The 20741-nt window shown below is 40.4% G+C and overlaps 2 protein-coding genes across 3 annotated transcripts; both read left to right on the top strand.

The window, feature by feature from the left end:
* The first annotated feature begins 186 nt into the window (after positions 1-186).
* On the top strand, positions 187-3188 carry asf1ba (anti-silencing function 1Ba histone chaperone). Its single transcript, XM_046416660.1, has 4 exons — positions 187-627; positions 998-1113; positions 1423-1599; positions 2402-3188. Exons 1-4 carry the CDS (start codon positions 519-521, stop codon positions 2591-2593), a joined length of 594 nt encoding a protein of 197 aa, XP_046272616.1. The 5' UTR covers positions 187-518; the 3' UTR covers positions 2594-3188.
* Positions 3189-3832: 644 nt separating this feature from the next.
* On the top strand, positions 3833-20037 carry prkacaa (protein kinase, cAMP-dependent, catalytic, alpha, genome duplicate a). Of its 2 annotated transcripts, none has more exons than XM_046416659.1 (10): positions 3833-4641; positions 12623-12684; positions 13212-13340; positions 14073-14171; positions 14264-14346; positions 14429-14555; positions 14661-14756; positions 14953-15075; positions 16091-16255; positions 17072-20037. In XM_046416659.1, the coding sequence occupies exons 1-10, from the start codon at positions 4596-4598 to the stop codon at positions 17195-17197; spliced, it is 1056 nt and encodes a 351-aa protein (XP_046272615.1). In that variant the 5' UTR covers positions 3833-4595; the 3' UTR covers positions 17198-20037. The 2 variants fall into 2 exon arrangements, with proteins under 2 accessions (XP_046272615.1, XP_046272614.1); XM_046416658.1 differs by lacking the exon at positions 3833-4641 and adding an exon at positions 8865-9611.
* Positions 20038-20741: the final 704 nt, after the last annotated feature.

Raw genomic sequence — 20741 nt, forward strand, 5'->3', positions numbered from 1 at the left:
CAAATATCTATGCTACCTTACAATAATATTTTGCTACTTTGGTAAGTGAGGAAAATAATTATCAGTGTATGCTTAAAACAATTACAGTCAGCAATGTGGGCAATATTCAATACGTTTTTTGTCCACTTCACCACAAGAGGGCGATAGAGGCACTTTGTCTTTCGCTTAATGGATGCCAGAATGGATGCGGTTGCCGTCACTAAGGCCGTCACATATACGCACAACACGCACTGCTTGCCGTAGGCGCGCTGAAACCTGGGTAGGATACTGAATTCGGCGGGAGGGAGAGCAGTGTATCCATCCTGAAGTTAAACAAAATCTAGATATACTTAACACTAATCAAGTGTGTGGTGTGTATTTAGGCGTTCAGATAAACCTAAAGATTGGTTAAGTAAAAGGTTTATGCCAGACCATACTGTTAGTTGCCTTTACCGCTGTAGTGTTGCTTTTAGGCATTCCCCGGGAAACTGGTTTGAACGTTTGTTTTTGGTTAGCCACTTACTAGCGCTTCAGCAACAATGGCGAAGGTACAGGTGTTGAATGTGGCTGTACTAGATAACCCGAGTCCCTTTGGAAACCCTTTTCAGTTTGAAATAACGTTTGAATGTATGGAGGACCTCCCCGAAGGTAAGTGACGGTTGCCATCGTAGAAAAGCTCATTATTGTGTATGAGGCCGGAGCGTAAGCCCTTTGCCAGTGCAGTTTGTGAATTAAAAAATGCTAAACGCTAACGGTAGATTAGCTAATGTTACATTTTCCAACGTTAGAAAGTCGTGAAATCTCTGAAAGGTAATGGTTAAGTCACCCAGCCTGGCTTGATGCACTCATAAATATGCTAATGATGAGTATTAAACTTAAAACCACCTCATACCTTTCATGTCAGCCGTTGCGTTTTGTACTCTATTTAGAAATGTGAAAGTATTTTTCAAGGGTTGCGCTTATTTTTCAAGCTTCCTTGTTCCATTGTTTTTTTTTTTTCTCTCTTTGTTTTTTGTAGACCTAGAATGGAAGATCATCTACGTTGGCTCAGCAGAGAGTGAAGAGTATGACCAAGTCCTCGACTCTGTCTTGGTTGGCCCAGTACCTGCTGGGAGACATATGTTTGTGTTTCAGGTGTGTTTGGCTGGGGCTGAAACAGTGCAATGTGTGACTTTAACCGTGTAATATATAGCGGGGACGGTAATTGTATAACAACTTATTATATTGTGTCCCCCATTTCAAAACTGAATATGAAAAAAAAGCCACTTTTATATCTCTCAAACAACCAAGAGTCTAACTACTGTTCTCATAATCACTGCCTGTTCATCTGACAGTGTGAGAATAATACAACCCCACAGTTACTGCATAAAACCACAACAGGAAGAAATGCTGCATGTAAAGAAAACTAACTATCCTAACTTTTATGTTTGTTTCTTTTAACAGGCTGATGCCCCAAACACTGGGTTGATTCCTGAAAGTGATGCTGTTGGTGTAACTGTGGTGCTGATTACGTGCACATACCGGGGCCAGGAGTTCATTCGCATTGGTTACTATGTGAACAATGAATACACAGACCCTGAGCTTCGTGAAAATCCACCCATCAAGCCAGACTACACACAGGTCAGACTAATTCTTGATCTCAGGATAATATGTTCTGTTTCCAACGTGACTGCGTCAGGCTTGGTTTTGAATTTATGCGTTGGATAAAATAAGTAATGTTTGCATGGTGGTGACTTTTTATGGCAAATTTCCTTCAAAAACATGTACGTATTAACAAAGGTAATCATGGATCTGCATAGTGCACTAATGCAAGATTTTCTTTCTGTGCAGCTTGCACTTTGGAACAGTTACTCACAATCCTATCAAATTCACTTGTTATATAACTAGTTCAGCAGACATGCTGTTATTCTGTACCCAGTATTTCTAATTTAGAGTGTAACTTCTGCAATAAGAAATTGTGAGTTTTGGGAACCCATCACAGCACAAACATGTGCTTCATTGACCTGAAGTCTTGCAGGGCTTCAGTTATTTTTCTTATGTAACATGATGTCAGCTTTCTGTAAATGATAAGTCAGATCTCGTACACTGTCGCTTGGGGAACATACCATACAACAACTTCAGGTGTCGCCAACAGAGTATTCAACTGCCAGCAAGTCAGACCCACACATACACAACTACAACAGCAGGCCATCACTTCTGCTCTGAAACAGATCCATAAAATAGTGTACCACAACTGTAGACTTTGTCAACATACTGTAAATGTGGGCAGATGTTTAAGACTGTGCCTGATTAAAAGACATAGACCACATAATGATATGAATTTGTCAGTTGTAAAATAGTGAAAGGACAAAATAGGACTCAACACACATGGATTTTAATATTTGCCCAAGTATTTATCTGTATTACTGTCTGTCTTCATCAGCTCCAGAGAAATATTCTGGCATCAAATCCACGTGTTACCAGATTCCATATAAACTGGGAAGGCTGTGCAGAGCGAATGGAAGACTGTGAAAATGTGGATCCCACACCGAACTCCATGCTCCCTCCATCTTGTCTCCCAGGCAAGGTCCCGCCCTTGGGGTTACTACCAGATAACTCTATGGACTGCTTATAGAGACAACCACTTCTCCAAAGGGGAACTCACAGCATGAGACCTTATTTTGAATGCCTGTGGACATTCAAGTGTGGATGTACAGACATCTTTGCCTTACAGCTGCCCTTATTTAACTGAAGCTCGCCTAAAATGAACACTCTTCCTTGCTTCAGATGAGTGTTTGCTCCCAGGAAGATTATGAACCTCTCACCAGTATAATCGTCACTTATAAATGGGAAGTTCCTTGCCGTGACGTTGAAAGCAATACAAGTATTTTAACTGATGGAAAGGAATGTTATATATGAAACGGTGCAGCTGAACTGAAGCAGAACAAAAAGCTGATGTGTGATTGATCTTTATTCCTTTTGTTGGTGCAGAACTGATTTGTGGCCATTTAAGAGGATTTCAGCACTGAAGCAATAGGCAAATAAATTGCAATATGTTTATGTACAGGAATTTGCTAATCTACCGTACTATTTGTGTTCAAATTCCTTTTGCACTTAGAATTTTTCCCACTTAGATTTTGGAGTTTCGTATGGGATTTCTATGGGATATATCACAACTTCCTTTTTTGTTTCCAAGGTTGTGCTCCAAATAAAATCTGTGTATAAACACCTGTGTGGCTGCCAAAACTATGTTCTTCCCAATTATGTGGCTTGTTTTGTGTTCACTTTTCTCAATTTTGGTTACAAAAGCAGGAAAACAATACCAACCACTTTTGAACGCATCTGTACTAAAACCCTTGTCCTTATTAAGAATGTCGAGGGCGGGTTTGGAAAAGTATAACAATAATAAAAAGTATGCCAACCAAGGACTTTTATATTTGTCTCGTTTAATGCAACAGCGTGCCGACTCTGGAACACAAATATAAGTGTTAGTGTAACTACCCTCATGCTTTTTCACATTTTACTAAAAATAGCTCATGTTAACGTCACATCCAATCACAGAACGGTTGTGTTAAACGGGTGGCTAAGCTACATAACTGGCTTTGGAAAAACTGCTCTACAAAAGGGATATTGATTGTAATATGCGACTGCGTTTGATTTGTATTTTCCAAGAAAATAAGTCGGATATTCGCAGCTAAAACAATAACACAGTTATGGGCGTATTGGTTACCAGCAAGTCCGGGAGGCGGGACAAATCTATTTGACAGATGAGTCTCATCGATGCTATGATTGGATGTATTGACGTTTATCCAATCAACACTTGAATTACGACTTCTATCGGCTAAACAGCCGTGTATGTAGCCAATCAGCGCCTGCCAGGGGCGGCACCCGGTGGATGGATGACTGGAGTTTCCCGTGCGGTCTCAAGATTAATGGAAGAGGTCTGTTGATCTTGGGAATCGGCTATCAGATGGTCGGTCCCAGAAAGCCCTTGCACTTGATCCTGCTTTAGAAACGAATGGAGAGATATCCATTTCAAATAAGCTACAGCGGAAAAAACAAATAACCTGGACACCACCTTCGTTATCCAGGTCTCAACTGAAAAGGCCTGTCTGCACAGACATAGCACCTGGTTCAGGCCAGGATACGACTGCGAGGGACGCTAAAAGCTAACGCTATCTTGTTTGTTAGATAGACGGAAACAGCTTTCGACGCTGTCTCACGCTCTGGATTGGATTTTGGATAACCAAGCCATCTCTGGAAATAAAGGACTGTCGAGTGACACCTCGAATCACCGGTGCTCGCTTGGAAATTGACGAGCTAACGCTGCAAAGCTAACACCCACTGACCATTTCTGCTAGAGTTAGCTAGCGTGCTAGCCTAGCTAACCCAAAGCGTTAGTGTTAGCTAGAGACTTGGATATAACTACACGCTTGGTTGGAGTTTTCCTAACACACTAAGGAAGGGTATTGGAGGAAATACATTCACGTTGGTTAGTCAATTATGATAGCTGTTAGCTAGTAGCTAGCTGTCAGCTTCATTGAGGCCAGCGACTGTGTTAGCTGTGTAGCATCCCCGAACGACTTGTAAAGGAAGACTCAGCCCGAGCCCAGGAGCTCCACCATCAGCCTGCCATCATGGGCAACACGCCCACCGCAAAGAAGGGCAATGAGATGGAGAGCGGTGAGTACCCTTTGCCCGTAGCTGCAACTGCTAGCTATATCATGCCGCCTGTCGTTGGATCGTTTTGTTGTAGTTATTTCCTGTTTCCATCAATAGCAGCGAAATAAAAATAAACGTTACAAAGTAACACCCAAACACCCTTATAATGCATCTGGGCCCCAAGACCCTTCAGAATGATACTATATTACATTGCCTCCTACGTTATATTCTAAAATGGAGAAGTGTTTTGAGTAGAACATGCTTAACTCTGCAAAGCTGTTAGCCTTAGAAAACCTGAGCCATTGACATCTGTATATAGAAAAACTTTTTGTGACGCCATATTCATGTCTCTGCACAGGAGAGGATGTTATTCATTCTCTCTGCTGCTTATGTGGGAAAGCTCGTGATTAAAAGCCCAAGGTTATCTTCAGAGGTACCAGTGAGGATGACAACAACTAACAGTCTTAGGTTTCTTTGTGGGTCATGTGTTTCAGACATACCCCTCTCTCATAAGGCTATGAAAGGGTCCAATAACATTGAAAACCTAAACCATGGTGAAGGGTGTTATTGTACACTTTTTCATAATTATTTAAAGACAGGATATTCTGAGTGTAGACAAATTAGGTTGTATTTTGAAAAATGCACAGATTTGTTGCAAGTGTGTAGTATATTGTGTATTTCGGACTGTTTATGTAAGTAATGATGAGTTGAATCTGCATAATTCAGTGTGGACCTGAGCATTGGCTCGCACAGACTGCGCTTGCAAGTGAGTAAAGGGGAGTTGGTTGTTATCACTGAAGGAAAAAGCCACCAGGATGGGGTCTTATGATTCATGAGGGTGATCCTCTCCAGGCACAAACTTGGGAGTTGAGGAGTCTCTTGAATATCATGTGATGAGCAGCATTTAGAACAATGGCACTTGTATGTGTCACAATGTGTGTGCATGTGGGTGTGTTTATGTTTGTGAATGTGACAGAGGGAAGATGTTCTGCTCTTGCCAATTGCTTTGAGGGTTGTTGATCCCCACAACTTTTTTGTCATTAGCTTTTATTACTTATAACTTCAAATGAAAAATTCTTGTTAATGCATGTTAAGTCAATTCAAGTGCTCGGGTTTCCTTTTTCCAGTCAGGATTACTGGCCTTGGTGAACACCTGAGAGGACACCCTTTTGATGTTTTTATGCACGATGCCATAAATAACACTCAAGAGTGCAAAGTCTGAACGGGGATCTGCAAAATGAGTGTCAGCTCCTTGTTGCTGGTAGAGAGTATGTGTGAAGAATGACTACCAGTCCCTCTGTAACATTAACCCATCGCTGGTAACCCTTGTAACAAGGTGTTATGTGCATGAGTTTGCTTTTCAATGCTCAAGAAGTTATGAAAACTGGAAAATTAGTAGGCTAGAAGCAAGGACAGCAGAGGCCCTGGTGGTGTGAGGTTTGTTCGCATGCCAGGCTTCACATCCTTATCAGCCAGATCACAGAGTCCACCCTGATCCCCAGAGACAGGTGCAGACCAGGGGTCCAGAGCCCACACCCAACAGCGTAATTTTCCACATAGCGAATATAGATTAAAAGGACAACATAGCAGCTCGCTTTGGTTTCTCCAGGAACTGGAAAGAGAGTGTTGAGAGCTTGTTGAGGGGCAAAGGGCTCGTTTTCTTGAACTTTTCAAGCTGGGAAAGACAAGCAGAGAACTGCTGCGTGAGTATACAGAACTGATTTCAGCCCCACAGGAGGAAACAGAGCAGACAGATACTGTGAACTGCAGCAGGAAGTGAAGGAGCAAGGAAGGTCCAGCCCAGGCTCTGCACAATTGGTCATCGCCTGTACTGCTTTACAAACTAAACACGGCCGGACAGGATTGCTTGTCCTTTAAGGCGCTGTTGGTGTTACATATTCTGGATTTTCTACTTGTTAGAACCTCTGGAAATACTGCTGTTTTGAGACTTTGCGCTGGCTGTCAGCTGGCCTCTTCCTGCCTTGTATGATGTCTGTTATTCACAGGCTGGCAGGAAGGCTGTTGCAACGAGCCGGGCCCTGTCTAGGGGACACAGGCAGTAGAGAAGGCAGACATGACCATCCACAGGAGGAGCTAGAGGCTTGCTGCTGGAGTGAGTTTTAATTCTGGAGCTGGGCAGAAGCACGGGTTAAGGATGGAACCATGATCCATGCTATTTCCCAACAGCTTAGCTAGTTACAGGCTGAGGTCAAGCTATGTTTAACAGATTCAGCCTTTTTTTCTGTTTTGTTACTAAATTCATATCATGACCTGTTGGAATCAGAGGCTGTTGGCTTTAGAGTAATTTTATTTATTTATTGTTTTTCCCTGTTTATACGAATACACACAGAGACCTGCATGTTGTTTGTCTTTGCACTGTTGCCTATTGATTTATTTTTTTTTCTCCAGAGGGATTTATTTATTTGTTTCCAGTTACAGTTGAAAGGAAGGCACTACTCTGTTACTCTGGGAGGGCTCTTCTGTGTCTACCTGATTGTATAAGTGTTTGATAGCATGGCAGTATTTTCCTGTACGTCACACCCTTCTTAAACATCTGGGCATGACCATGCTCACATCCAATTATGAAATAAGGGAATCAAGGGATTGTTGTATTGAATCTTGTGTGTTTTTAATTTGTTCTTATAATGAGGTAGTGTCCCATCAAAGTGCAACTCCCTCTGTCTATAAATATCTGCGTGGATCTTGTCCTGCCCTGCACGCAGCTGGTTTGTGTAACAGGGGAAGGTTTGTGTTTGGATTGCTCATCACTTCCTGTCTGCAGTTAAAGGGGCTTTGTTATAAGCCTGCGCTGATTACCCGTAGACCTTGCTCTTGAAATGCCAATCAGCTACCTCAGATAAGCTTACAGCACTCAACTGGCGAGTTAGCAAGCGGACTTGCTGCCAGGGAACAATCCCAAGATGTAAAATCCAGCAGCAAGCAAAGAAAAACTGGGAATGGGATTCAGTGATTGGCAAAGGAACAGTTTAGGTTTCTCACAGCAACAACAGGCGTAATGGTCATCCTTGTTTGTGTTGGTCTTGTAAAGTTGTAGTCCCATTTACAGGCAATGATACTAAAATCACTTTTTCTCCACAAAAAATAAAGCTGTAGCATATGCATGCACAATATGTATTTTTTTCCCCATTGCTAATCAATAATTACCTTCTTCTCATAGCTTTTACCTATTCTTCTCCTTCTGTGTTTATTGGCGACAGTATGTGGATGCTGCACTTGTTAAGTCAATGAAAGCATCTTGACTTTTTATTGTTACAGGTAACAATAAAACAATAAAATTTCATTATCATCTGATAGCCAATGATATATATTTTCCATTATCGTATGCAGAATTTATTGGATTAATTTATATTGTGCATCCCTGTTATAGCATACTGACACCAGAAATGAGGGCTCCTAGAAGGCCACCCTCAAACTATACCTAGTCAATCTTTTTTTAATCATTATAACAGGGGCACAAAGTGTAAAGTGTTCGTGAGCTACTAGACAGGCATTATATGTGCAGCTGATTAACTTTTTGTCTCCCACCACTAAAACATATCTGCACAAAGTTGAAACCAACTAAAATTACAGTGTAATAACAGGCATATACTTCTCTTTAAAGATACACTATAATGTTTAGAGAACACAAAGCAAGCATTCGATTTGTAGGCCTAATGTTCAGTGTTCTCTAATGTTCAACAAGAGATATGCAATGAAACAGATGGACGTATGCACATTACCTGTCCTCTACATGCAGTTGAAAAGATCTTGAAACATAACAGTGTGAGGTTTTCATCCTCTCAGTTTGTCAGCGAGTCTGCTTTTGAACTGGCCAAAAATAGGATGTAAAGTAAGTTTTGCGGTCACGGTATAACCGCCGATATTGGGCTCATGATTAAAATTGTTTTGTCATCTTTATGTAAATAAAAACACCTTCCAAATTTACATGCAGCTCTCGTTTGCTCTCTCACTGATTTCTTATGCATCACATGGGGATGTATGCTGTCTGAACAAGGCCTGGTGTAGACTGGGACCTGATTTGGCGCGCTTCGCAGTTAAATGTCGGTCAGCTCGCCCTAATATAACCCCTCTGTTCCTGCGTCAGAGTGGGCCAGCAAGGCCCAGGGGAGAGATGTAGGATTGATTTTTAGAGGATCAATTCAGAACTGGCACTACAAACTATCTGGTGCATTTGGGCCGTTAGAAAAAAGTTTCACTGTGGTTTATGCGTTGTGTCTCCTGAGAGGGGCACTTTTATGTTTCTCATAACACCCAGATCAACTCTGAAAGTTTTCATCACAGATGTGACATCTGATTGGTTCTGCTAATTAGGGAAACTTTTAGTTGCATCTAGATGTGTCTAGTTCATCTCAAGGGTCTTCACTTAGGCCTAGTTTTCCATAGGACTTCCTCTCTGGGTTGGATAAATATACCAACTAATGTTTTACGCTCCTCCCACTGGTGATTATGCCCCTGTTTAGATCAATATATAGCCTCTATGTGTGTGTTTGCGTGTGTGTTTGACATGGGAGGGAACAGCAGAGAGTACTTTGTGCACAGAATAAATATTGATACAAACCAAAGCTAGGGTCCAATTGATCTGTGCGAGTGTAACAGTAGCAGTGCTGCTGTCCACGCTAAATCTGACTACGCTGGATGCGAATGTTGCTTTCTGAAATTGGTCCCCAGCAAAGAGACAGTCACAGGAAAGACTGAAGACACCCTGTCGGCAAGAACACTTGTTTTTGTGGATGAGTGGGGCTGCTGATCTGACCAGAGTGCTCTCTGAGGGGGGAGGATAGGTCATGAGTCAGTGACTGTGAGGAAGAGGCCGAGGAAGAAGAACAGGGGAGACTTTGCAGGGCTAATGTGTGACAGGAAGAGTTCCAGAAGACATGCAGGGAAGAGGGAGTCATCCTCGCGCTCAAGTGAATCAGGGTCACGCTCAGCAGATGGTGTGGTACCAGAGGTGCCCATAGTCATCCCGGATGGTAAGGAATTTTGGGATCACAGAAGAGTTGGGTTTGTTGAACTTTCGTCGCACACCTGCAATTATCATGGAAGCCATTGTTCCAAAATCTGACAGAAATAAAGAATCCCTTAAAGACAGCTGTTGATTTGATCATTAAGCTTCCAAATACTTTTTGCAGAAACACCTTCATCGTTCTTGTAACCAGCTCCAAATATGACGCCATGTGTGGCTCTTGCTTGGAAATGGATGCTGTGCAGCTTTCACGGGAAATGTTTTCTCTCCGTCTGCTTCCATTGCTCTCCTGTGGGAGCAGCGGCCCTCTCAACATGTTTATGCGAACTTTGGTCTGCCATTCCTGCTGGCTTTCTCCCATCCTATTGTTGGAGCTGCTGGTCTTTGGAGAATTAGCAGGAAATCACATTAGTTAGATCCTTATTAAGCTTTTTTGTTGTCAAGTGTAGTGTGTGTGTGTGTGTGTGTGTGTGTGTGTGAGAGAGAGAGAGAGAGAGAGAGAGAAAGATTCTCAACTGTTTTCATGAGAAATTTCTGTGTAGTTATGTAACATTTTCTCATAATATTTATCTTAGTTTTTTTTTTTTAGTTTTAACATACCAAAAAGCCCTTTAATTAAAATGACCATTATTGACAGCTTATTGGCTTTATTTAAACTGTACTGTAAGCTGTTGTTTTGCGTCAGTTATCCCAGCAGATAGACTTACACGTTATTCTCTGAAAAGCTTAATGTGGATTTTGTGACTGCTGTTTTTCAGCTGTTCATAAATTTATAAAATAATCATCTTTAAAAAATAATGCATTTTCCATTATTTCTACTTTGAAGTCAAAGCTGTATTTGTGAAACCTTGTGTTCAGATATTTAGCATGTAAACTGAAGAATCACATTTTTTATACTGATATTGTGTGATATTTAGTTTTGTAATGAAACACTGGCAACTTTCTCTATTGTCCTTTTTTGGACTGTAGACCTCGACCATCTTGTCCCTGGCTAAAAGCTTTGCTCCCTCGTCTACTAGGGCAGCTAGTGCACATATGCTAAAGAGGAATGAGGAAGGACTGGTTATCTGCATGTTCCCACAGAGCACTGTTATTAGTTCCATAAAGATGAGGGAGAGAAAGCCGAACTATACTGTATATGACTCGTATGTGTGCCAGGCTGTCAACATCCACCCACCAAGTGTATCGCTGTTGGACTACAGTATAATAGCATGGGCATATGTGCGTGTATGCACAGTATTGCATGTGTGTTGAGAGACCAGATGTTGATTTCCTCTAAAGGCATTGCAGCCTCATGTTAAACTACAGATCAATTTATTATTCCAGATCTATTTATTATTCCACAATGGCACATTCGTTAGTGAAGAACGACTTTTAAGTGGACAGTGTCAAATCTCTCTGCTGAACATATATGTAAATAGGCTCAGATATTGTTTTTCTAGTCAAAAACAACTTGGAATCTCATAAGTGGGTCACTCAGTGTGCAAATATAACTATGTATATAATGCACTAGCATGGGTTTCGTGGTGTGGGGCAGTGGTTAACTCCAGCTTGAACAGTCCTAACGTTTTCTGTGCAGGTTTTGTCGAGCTCTATAGGCACTTTGACTGAACAACAATATTGAAATCATGTCACAAATAATAGGACTGAGGGTTTGACTTTGACTTGGCCACACCATGTTGTTTAAACTGTTCTCATATAGCTTAGGTGGTGATGTTGGGGTGATTTTGTTGCTGCTGAATGAGTTGTCTTGCAGCTTTTCTGTGTACGTTCGGCTACATAGAAGCATCCCCACATCGTGATGCTGGCACCACCATAAATCATATTAGGGATGATGGTTTAGGGGTGGGTAATCTGACAATTTCAGATTCACCAAGATTGAAGGTATCTGTGATCTACTTTTCAGAAGAATGGTGGAGATTGTGGTCTTTAATGATCTGCATGATGTGAACAAACCAATAGACTGATGTAGCCAAGTAGATGGCTGTGCTAGCTAGATAAATTGCTTCATATGGCTCTTTTTTAGGTGATGATGGATGAGGAGTTTGTGCCAAAAAAGAATTGGGTGATAATGATTGGATGATATCCAATGTTTGGCTCACATGATATAGCATTTAGTATGACATTTAGAAGGGCTATAGTTTGTTGAAGTAGACCACAGGTCCTTCTTCCATTTTGTGCCTGAGATGTCACACGATTAGCTTTCTTTTTACCACTCTCTGAAGCTGTGACTTACCAAGCGCCTGGCCAACTGCTGTTGTTCCCATAATGTCTCCTGTCTCATCATTTTAACTCTGTGACTTCTTGTGAGTTGCTATAGGCCCCCTGGCGGTCTCTATCCCTAGCATCTGTCTTGCACACACTCTGATTTGGGGGACAGCATGCACTAGAGAGATTTAGAGCTGTTTCGTACTCAGTTGAAGTTTTAAGTGGTAGACTTTCCTGTTCTTTGATAGAAGAAATGCCTCACAGGTTTTTGTTTTTTTTTATTGTGCCTTTTGGTAATTTCAGTGAGCTTGTCAAGAGTTATTTTGAAATATCCTTTTTGTCTTCTTTCATTGTACTTTTTAGAGGGAAATGACACCAGTTGATGGAGTTTCCAGATGCAGATGTTTTTAATCTAAAGTTATTTTAACACATTGTGGCTTAATGCAGGTGGTATATTTTAATTGTGGTGCTGAAAATGGGAGTGCTTGACCAGTACTTAATTGTATTTTATTTTTAGTCTTTCTGTAATTCCAATTTATCACCATTTGAACAGTATTAGCATTTAGATAAATGTTAGCCAGATATTACTTATTTATGTTTTGCCAGGTTCAGGTAGAAGCTGACATTTTGGACCTAACATCAAAGAGAGTAGTGCACAGAAGAGTAGAGCACATAACATGTACTTTAGTCAGTGGTTTTGGTGTTTAAACGAGGTACCCTGTTATACAAAATCCTGTAATGCTGAACTTTGTGGTGTTTAAAACAGATGAACTACTCTCTGATGAGTATGTGCTGTGTTTGTAATTGCAGTGAAGGAGTTTCTTGCCAAAGCCAAAGAAGATTTCCTGAAGAAATGGGAGAATCCAGCACAGGTGAGAGTGACAAGAATTATTAAAGCATTATTTTCATTGTTTAATGTTTTGGTCTTTATTATTGAACAAAGTTATTATGGTTTTTGGGGTCTTTTTTTCACAGATATTAGGATATTAACACCTAGATGAGATAGCGCATTTTACAATAAATCTTGAGTGGCTTAACTTGTGTTTTCACATGCTTGTTCACTCTGGCAGACAGACTGATGAAATGGTCCCGCCCATGATTAGATTAAGTCTTTCCTATTTTAGAAGGGCAGTGCACCCTCTGCTGGCCCAATTGAAATACATATAGCATAGACTCAGTGAACAAAATAACATGTCCAAGTTGCATTTAAACATCAGTTGTTTTTTTGTTTTTTTTTAAGAAAGGTTATTATTATTAAGTAGTACATGAGTAGACATAACATTTTACTTGAGGTATTTTTCACGAAAACCTGTGAACTGAAGTAGGACTTTTCATGGTATGCTGCTAGCATATTTATATGCATTCTTTACTAATACTGACAACACCTTTTATCCCCCAGCAAACTGCGGCATTGGACCACTTTGAGCGCTTGAAGACCTTAGGCACTGGTTCGTTTGGTCGAGTCATGCTGGTTAAACACAAAGAAACGGGCCAGCATTTTGCTATGAAAATACTTGACAAACAGAAGGTACAGTACTTTTACTCATAGTGCTCAAGAGAAAGTAAATAAATAAAAGTGAATTGTACATTTGTCTAACCTCATGATCATACAAATTGTAAGACCAGGAGGCCATCCCAGGGTAATGTCACTGTTATCTCTACCAGGTCCATGCATTTTTTTTCTTTATGTAGAACTGTAGCTTCTGAAGTGGAATCAGTCTCCAATGGCATAACAATCACTTTGTTTCAAATGTTCAAATCACCTTAATTGCCATGAACATGTAATTTATCATTCATCTGCAACAGAGATAGCTGTGGCTGGAGGCTGAAACTTAACTGGTTCAGAGACAAACAAACACAAGGCAGTAATTCTAGTTGTCACAGAAAGAGTTCCTGGCTTAACAGCATGTTACAGATTTGCCCTGACTTACAGCCAAAACACATGGGACATGGTGGGACATGTCTGCTGCAGCAGCACCATGGTTATCCCCTATTTAACAGCTGGTTTATATATGTTTTCCTTAGTGTGCAGCAACATAACCCTCAAACAAATAACAACCACAATTTGTGATTTAAATAAATACATCAGTGGTACCAGAGTCATGCTACAAAGATGGACTCTGTGTAGCAGGAATAAAACTCTGCTCTGCCCCGCCTACCTGACACACCCGTGTATTGCTTCCTTGCGTATTTCAGAGGTTAAAGGAATACTCGGATGCTCAGGTTGACTGTACTAACACATTTATAACTCTGTCCGTAGGTAGTGAAGCTGAAGCAGATAGAACACACACTGAATGAGAAACGTATCCTGCAAGCTGTCAGCTTTCCATTTCTGGTGCGACTGGAGCACTCTTTTAAGGTATGGATTCAGGAGTTCATCTCTTTGTCTTATTAGCATGTTCACCTTTTTGTTTTACATTTTGAAGTAACACTGTACTCATCTCCCTACAGGATAACAGTAATCTGTATATGATTATGGAGTATGTCCCCGGGGGCGAAATGTTTTCACACTTGAGGAGAATCGGTAGATTCAGGTAAGATGACTTTTGTTTAATTCATAACCATTTCAGTGCACCACTGGTCGACTCTAAACATAGTGTGTTATCTATTTTCTAGTGAACCACACGCCCGCTTCTACGCAGCCCAGATTGTACTGACCTTTGAATACCTTCACTCACTGGATCTCATCTACCGAGATCTGAAGCCAGAGAACCTGCTCATCGACCAGCAAGGTTACATACAGGCAAGGGTGTTGTTTTCTTAGCCAACCTTGACACTTATGTTTGATTGGTTTCTGTGATCTTCTGGCGTGTTGACGGTGCTGAGAGCTGTACGCTCTGCTTCACAGGTAACAGATTTTGGATTTGCAAAAAGGGTGAAGGGCAGGACTTGGACACTTTGCGGGACCCCAGAGTACCTCGCACCAGAGATCATCCTCAGTAAAGTAAGTGCTCAGCTTGGTCCATACTGAATGACATTACAGTTTATGTTACAAGGCCAGCTCAGTGAGAGACTTCATTTAATTGTCAGCATAACAACCATGGTACGGTTTACCGCTTACTATTGTTAACACTCCAGTGCGTTAGAGTTTTTGTTTGAAGATGTATCTGACCGACTTTTATTCCCTTTGTGTTTTCCAGGGTTACAATAAAGCAGTGGATTGGTGGGCTCTGGGTGTGCTGATATATGAGATGGCTGCTGGCTACCCCCCCTTCTTTGCAGACCAGCCTATTCAGATTTACGAGAAGATTGTATCAGGGAAGGTGAGTTTAGAGAAGAGACATGAATGCTTCCTAGTCACCGAATTTTTCTGTTGTAAATAACTATATAAAATGGCTTAAACCTTGAAATCACTTCATAAAGACTGGTTTGGCGTCTAACTGACTGACCTTAATGTAGTACCTCTTACCTTTAGCACCATTGCATCACCTATGTGGTAAATTACTGCTCTTAACTCATTGGTTCTTCTGCCCCTTGCAGTGAAATACAGTCCTCGACTGAAATTAGGCATTCAATTTATTTCTCACAATTAATAAAACATGAAAATATCTTGCTTTTTCTTCATAAATTGCTTAACATTATATTTTCTGATCTTATGATGATAATATTTGAATGTTTAATGTTCATTTTGGCTTGTTCTTTGTAAACATAGTTTTATACAATACAATTTTCAATAAGACCCTTTTTGTTGATGAAGTCAGTGGCCAATCAAATCGGGGCTTTTCGGGTAAAATGCATAACTTTCAAGTTAAGTTGTTTCAAGTCATTGGTCATGCGGTTATAGTAAATGGTGCGAATCAGGCAGATGGTGTTCCTAGCGTCCCATGTTCATCAGGGTCCTAGAGCTAAGCAAGGGCTCGTCTGTGTCTTTGAATATGGAGTCATAGTTAACGTTAAGTGGGCCAGTTTTAACATCTGCCAAATGGCCACCATCATGGCTTTTGTGTGTGGTTATAACTCAGCAGTGGCGAGAGGAAAAACCTACCAATGACCCATCGTGTGGACAAAAATGGCCTTATGCATCAGAGGGGTCAAAACAAACTGAAATAGCGCAAATAAGCTGACATGTCACAACCAGACAAGTCACATACAACTTCGGGATTAGTGGACACAATGTCAGGGTAGACCTTACCACTCCAAGCACTGTACACCACTCACTGGCTTGTACTAACACATAGAGCTGTAGGCTGGAATCGTGCAATTTATTTTAAGAACATAGCATAAGGTATTAAATTCTGGGCTTGAGAACACACTCACACTGCTTGTTGCTGTTTGCAGGTTCGTTTTCCCTCCCACTTTAGCTCAGATCTGAAGGATCTGTTGAGAAATTTGCTGCAGGTGGACCTGACCAAGCGCTTTGGCAACCTCAGGAATGGAGTCAATGATATCAAGGGCCACAAGTGGTTTGCCACCACTGATTGGATTGCGATCTATCAGAGGAAGGTGAGAGGCCAGTCCTTCGTACAGTATTAATGTGTACAAACAGAGCCCACCTGCCTTTTCAAAACCAGGAGGGTAGAAGAAGAGTGATGCGATGAAGGATAAGGTTTTTTCTTAACATAACAGCTGCTGAGCTAAGTCCTTCTCTCTTTGAAGAAAAATAAAAATGAATATGTTGAAATGACCCCACCCTGACCTCGGATTCGTCAGGAAAAGCTGTGAAAAATGCTGCAGACGTGGGTCCTTTTACCAGGGCAGTCAGGCATGTAAGAGTGCCAACAGCATGCGAACAAATGCTAAATGTTTCTAAGAGCACAGACCGTAAACACAGTACACAGAATAGATTATAGGATATTAACACCTAGGTGAGGTAGCACACACTTCATTCTTTTTGTCTTGATTCATTTTTTTGTGGTTTTGATATTAATATTTATTCATATAATAAAAATGACTTGTGTAGACATGTAGACAAATGAATGCAGCAAGACCATTTATTTTTTTCCTGCAGTTGTTGAAATTCAATCTTGGGAACATAGGAAATTACCATCTGAACTGAAAACACATGTGTTGGACTGTGTGACCCCAGGCTGATAAATAGCCAATTCTTCAAGCATGATTTCTTGATTTTTCTAAAGTATTTTAATCTCTTTCTCTCACTATGCATAATTATAAATTTAATATAAATGTGTTCTTAACTGTTTGTTTATCTCCCGGGGCCTATTCCAGTGCCAGTACTTTATGATGCATTCTATGGCTTTTGTGCTCTCTATTAGACCTCGCTGCATCATTGTAATGATTTGACTGTCCTGTGCCTTATAGGTGGAAGCCCCCTTTATTCCTAAGTGCAAAGGCCCTGGTGACACAAGCAACTTCGATGACTACGAGGAAGAGGAAATCAGAGTCTCCTTCACAGAAAAGTGTGCAAAGGAGTTTGCCGAGTTCTAGACTCTCCAACCATGAGTAGCAGAGAGAGAGAGAGAGTATGTGTCAGGTATTTTGAAAGCAAAAGGGGGTCAGAAGAACGAAAGCGTTAGGGTGGACTGCTAACTTGCTTATTTGTAATGACGACAACAATGTAAAATCCCCCCCAGTCGAAAGGTAGGCAAAGTGAAGAAAGATCCAACAGAACCAGCAGTGTTGCCTTTTCTGATTGTTTCTCAACTGTTACCTATTCATTTTATTTATCCCTTTTGTGTTTGTGGCAGGGGCTTGAGGAGAACAGGCATAGTTTGAGGCTGTCCAGCTGTACTTGTATCTTTCTGATGGTGTATTGACATGTTTTCAGTCTTTGCAGGTTTGAGGCAATGATTTTCTGTTATGGTACTGAATCTGCTAGGCTCCTTTTTGAATGGGCCCTCTGCAAGCTTCTCAAAGAGTGATTGTTGTATCTTCTCACCCCTGGTTCCCCCACCATCTCTCCATCCTGAATCTGTCCAAGCAATACCAAGTCCAACAGATGTGCCTATCATAATGCCAACTGGTTGGAAAACTGTGTCGAAAGCATTTGTGCAGAGCTTTGGCCATGGTGGCATCAGCCCTTGTGCCCGTTTGGTTGAAAGCTTGAAAACTCTCTGCACCTGCCTTTGTCTGCTCAATGTGGCATGATTATTGGGTAGATGATGCTTTCACTGCTTGCAGTTGAAGCAGCGGTGACCTCTTTGATTAGAGTGAAAATTGTTTATCACAGTAAACTTCATCTAGGTCTTATTCCTTGTGGGGATCTGTGAGAAATGGTTAAACATGAGGTCTACATTTAAGTCTGTCTTTCTCTTAGCTGAATTTATTAGAGCATTTTAAGAATCCTATTGGTGATCATTTTGTCCTTTTATGTCAATCTCTGTGCTTGTGTGTTATTTAGTGCTCAAAGGTAGGTTTAAAGAGCTGTGATTTAGCAGCAACTAACATTGTGGTCACACTCCTGACTTGTTTATTTAATTCTCATAGCTGTGAAACTGAATTAAGATTTCATAAATAAACAAATGTAATTTCTGCCAAATTTGCAAAGCGAGAACATTGCAAGTTTTCTGTATGTAACAATGACGGTGGTGGATTTTTGAAACGCAAAAAAAAGTAGCAAAACGTTTCAGCAAAATGTGCATGTTATTTTTGTATAAATTCACTTTTAAAGAAAGATGGCAGAGCATTATTCTTTATTTGTGCTGAGATCATGGATAACATGCTTAACTATTAAAATGGACTCTGGGCTACTCTGTTTTGAAAATGGAAAAAGTCCCAGTCAAATAAGTCCTTCTGGGCTTTTTTCATTATTAAGATGTAGGGCAAGAATTACCCGATAATTGTCACTAACTTGTGCTTCTCACCCTAATAATTGTCCAACCCCTTGTATATATCGTACATGTACCCCTTCAGATAGATCTGCAGTCCAATCAAATTATTGGAACTGTTGAGATTGGAGTGTTTTTATTTCCGTTTTCAAGCTTTCTGTGTAACAAATTAAACTAAGGAAGCTATCCAAAAGCTGTCCCCTTTTACCAAGTTTATTTCTGTGGATGCAAGACAATCGCAGACCAAATCTTATTGCTGGTTTGTTGACTGAACACATTGTTTTTGGTTTGATGAAGGATGTTCGTTCCAACCCCCCAAACCCGCCCTCCCATAGGCCCTAGGTGCTAGACTTTGTCCATCTCACTGACAAGCTTCTGTGAATTGTTTGATGTGCATCAACCTATTTGTCATAAAGTCTTGTAACATGACATTTTTGAGAATGTTTTTTGACACTCAATGATTTCTGTAGACTTGAGTAATTATTTTGGCAGTCTCTTTCAGTGTAATGGAAATCAAAAGCGCAGGATACCTTTTTGAATGTCTTGAACTGTCTGATGGAAATGTTTCAATGCTGTTTGGAAACATGATGTGTGTTTTGTACAATACATGTTTCTCTGGTGAGTTTGTTTTTTTTCTTGCGTGTGGTAAAGCAACCCAACAGCAAGACATCCCCTGGACCTGAGACATGTTTGACAAATTATTGTTTCTGCAGCCGACAGTCTCATCGTTGTTGGACCTTTTGATTTGTTAGAGGATCACTTTGACAATGCAGTGGATCACCAACCAACTTGTCCAGTCTTTTGCGAATAATGAAGCACACGCCACATCCTTTCAAATCTCCTACCTAATTGATTTGTGCTAATTATTTGAAACTTTTAAGACACAATGTAATGCTTTGAAGAGAGCACATGTAATATCTTTTGTATTTATGTTGTGACAAATGACTTAATCAGAGTTGGTGGGTAGAAGGCAGCGCCACTTGATCCACTTAAGACACTGAGGCCATCGCAGTGGTTTTTATTTGTTAAGTTTATTTTTGTTTCCCATACACAACATCTTGTCAGCTGTCTTTAATTCTCTATCAACTATCAACTTGGCTCTGTGCTAACTTTGAGTTTTTCTCCAGTGTTTGCCTTCTATTTTCATCAAGTTTCCACACACACTTCATTCAGACGTCACACTTTTTACATCTGAGATGTTTTGTGTTCATATTTTCTAATTGTATTTTCAAAAAAAAAAAAAAAAAGCAAAAAAGCAAAAAAAACAGAACATTAATCTTTTCCTCATGACCTGGGTACAGTGATTGTGTAGTCTATTGTACCTTTTGGGAAACAATACTGTATATCCTTGCCTTTGACAGTCTTAACTATCTTACCCTCTGGAGAACTTGACAGATACCCTTAGAACACAATGAGTATGTTTAAAAAAAATATATATATACATAAAGTAATATTTTGCAAAATGTATCATTCCAATAAACTTTTACTTGTTAAGACTAATATGTCTGGGTTATATATGAGGTCTCTCTTCACCTTGCACAATGTCACACAAAAAAAAAAAAAAAAAAAAAATTAATGACACAAACCTCAAGGAAGGTGTTTGCAGCTGCAGGCTACTCTCATTGGCTGGATCAGAGGAACATGCTTGTGGGTAGGTGAGGCAGGATGCTGTATTTTCACTGTCCTGTTTGTTAGAGTGTTTTAAGATGCTGGCAGGTGCAATTGAATAATGCAGTGTTGTGTTCATCCTGTCACAGTACAGGATCAGTTACCAGCCAGCTTTCAGCACCCATTGCCAAATGTATTCCCATCCTCAGTGTGCTCCTTTTTAGGATTGCATCTATCTGCATCAGTAATATGTGACGGTTGAGCCATCCAGATGGTTGGAAAGCAATTGAGATAAAGTAAAGGAGCTCTTAATGAATAAATACATCAAAAAATAGAAATCAATTAAGAAAATGTTAAATCATGAAGTCATTTATTAATAGATGACAAAAACATAATGTGAGACCTTGATAGACTTAATGAAAAGTAGACATATTCAAAAAAAGCATTAAAACTATAATTTTTGGCCTACCTAGCCTAAATCACAGTAGCTGATGTTTACAAATGTGTTTGAATTGGTGATTTGATGTAATTAATTGCTCATAATTAACAATGGAGGCCGTTTACAAACATGGACAAGGAGGCAAACCATTAACAGT

Source organism: Scatophagus argus, chromosome 16, assembly GCF_020382885.2.
Source record: "Scatophagus argus isolate fScaArg1 chromosome 16, fScaArg1.pri, whole genome shotgun sequence".
Taxonomy (NCBI): domain Eukaryota; kingdom Metazoa; phylum Chordata; class Actinopteri; family Scatophagidae; genus Scatophagus; species Scatophagus argus.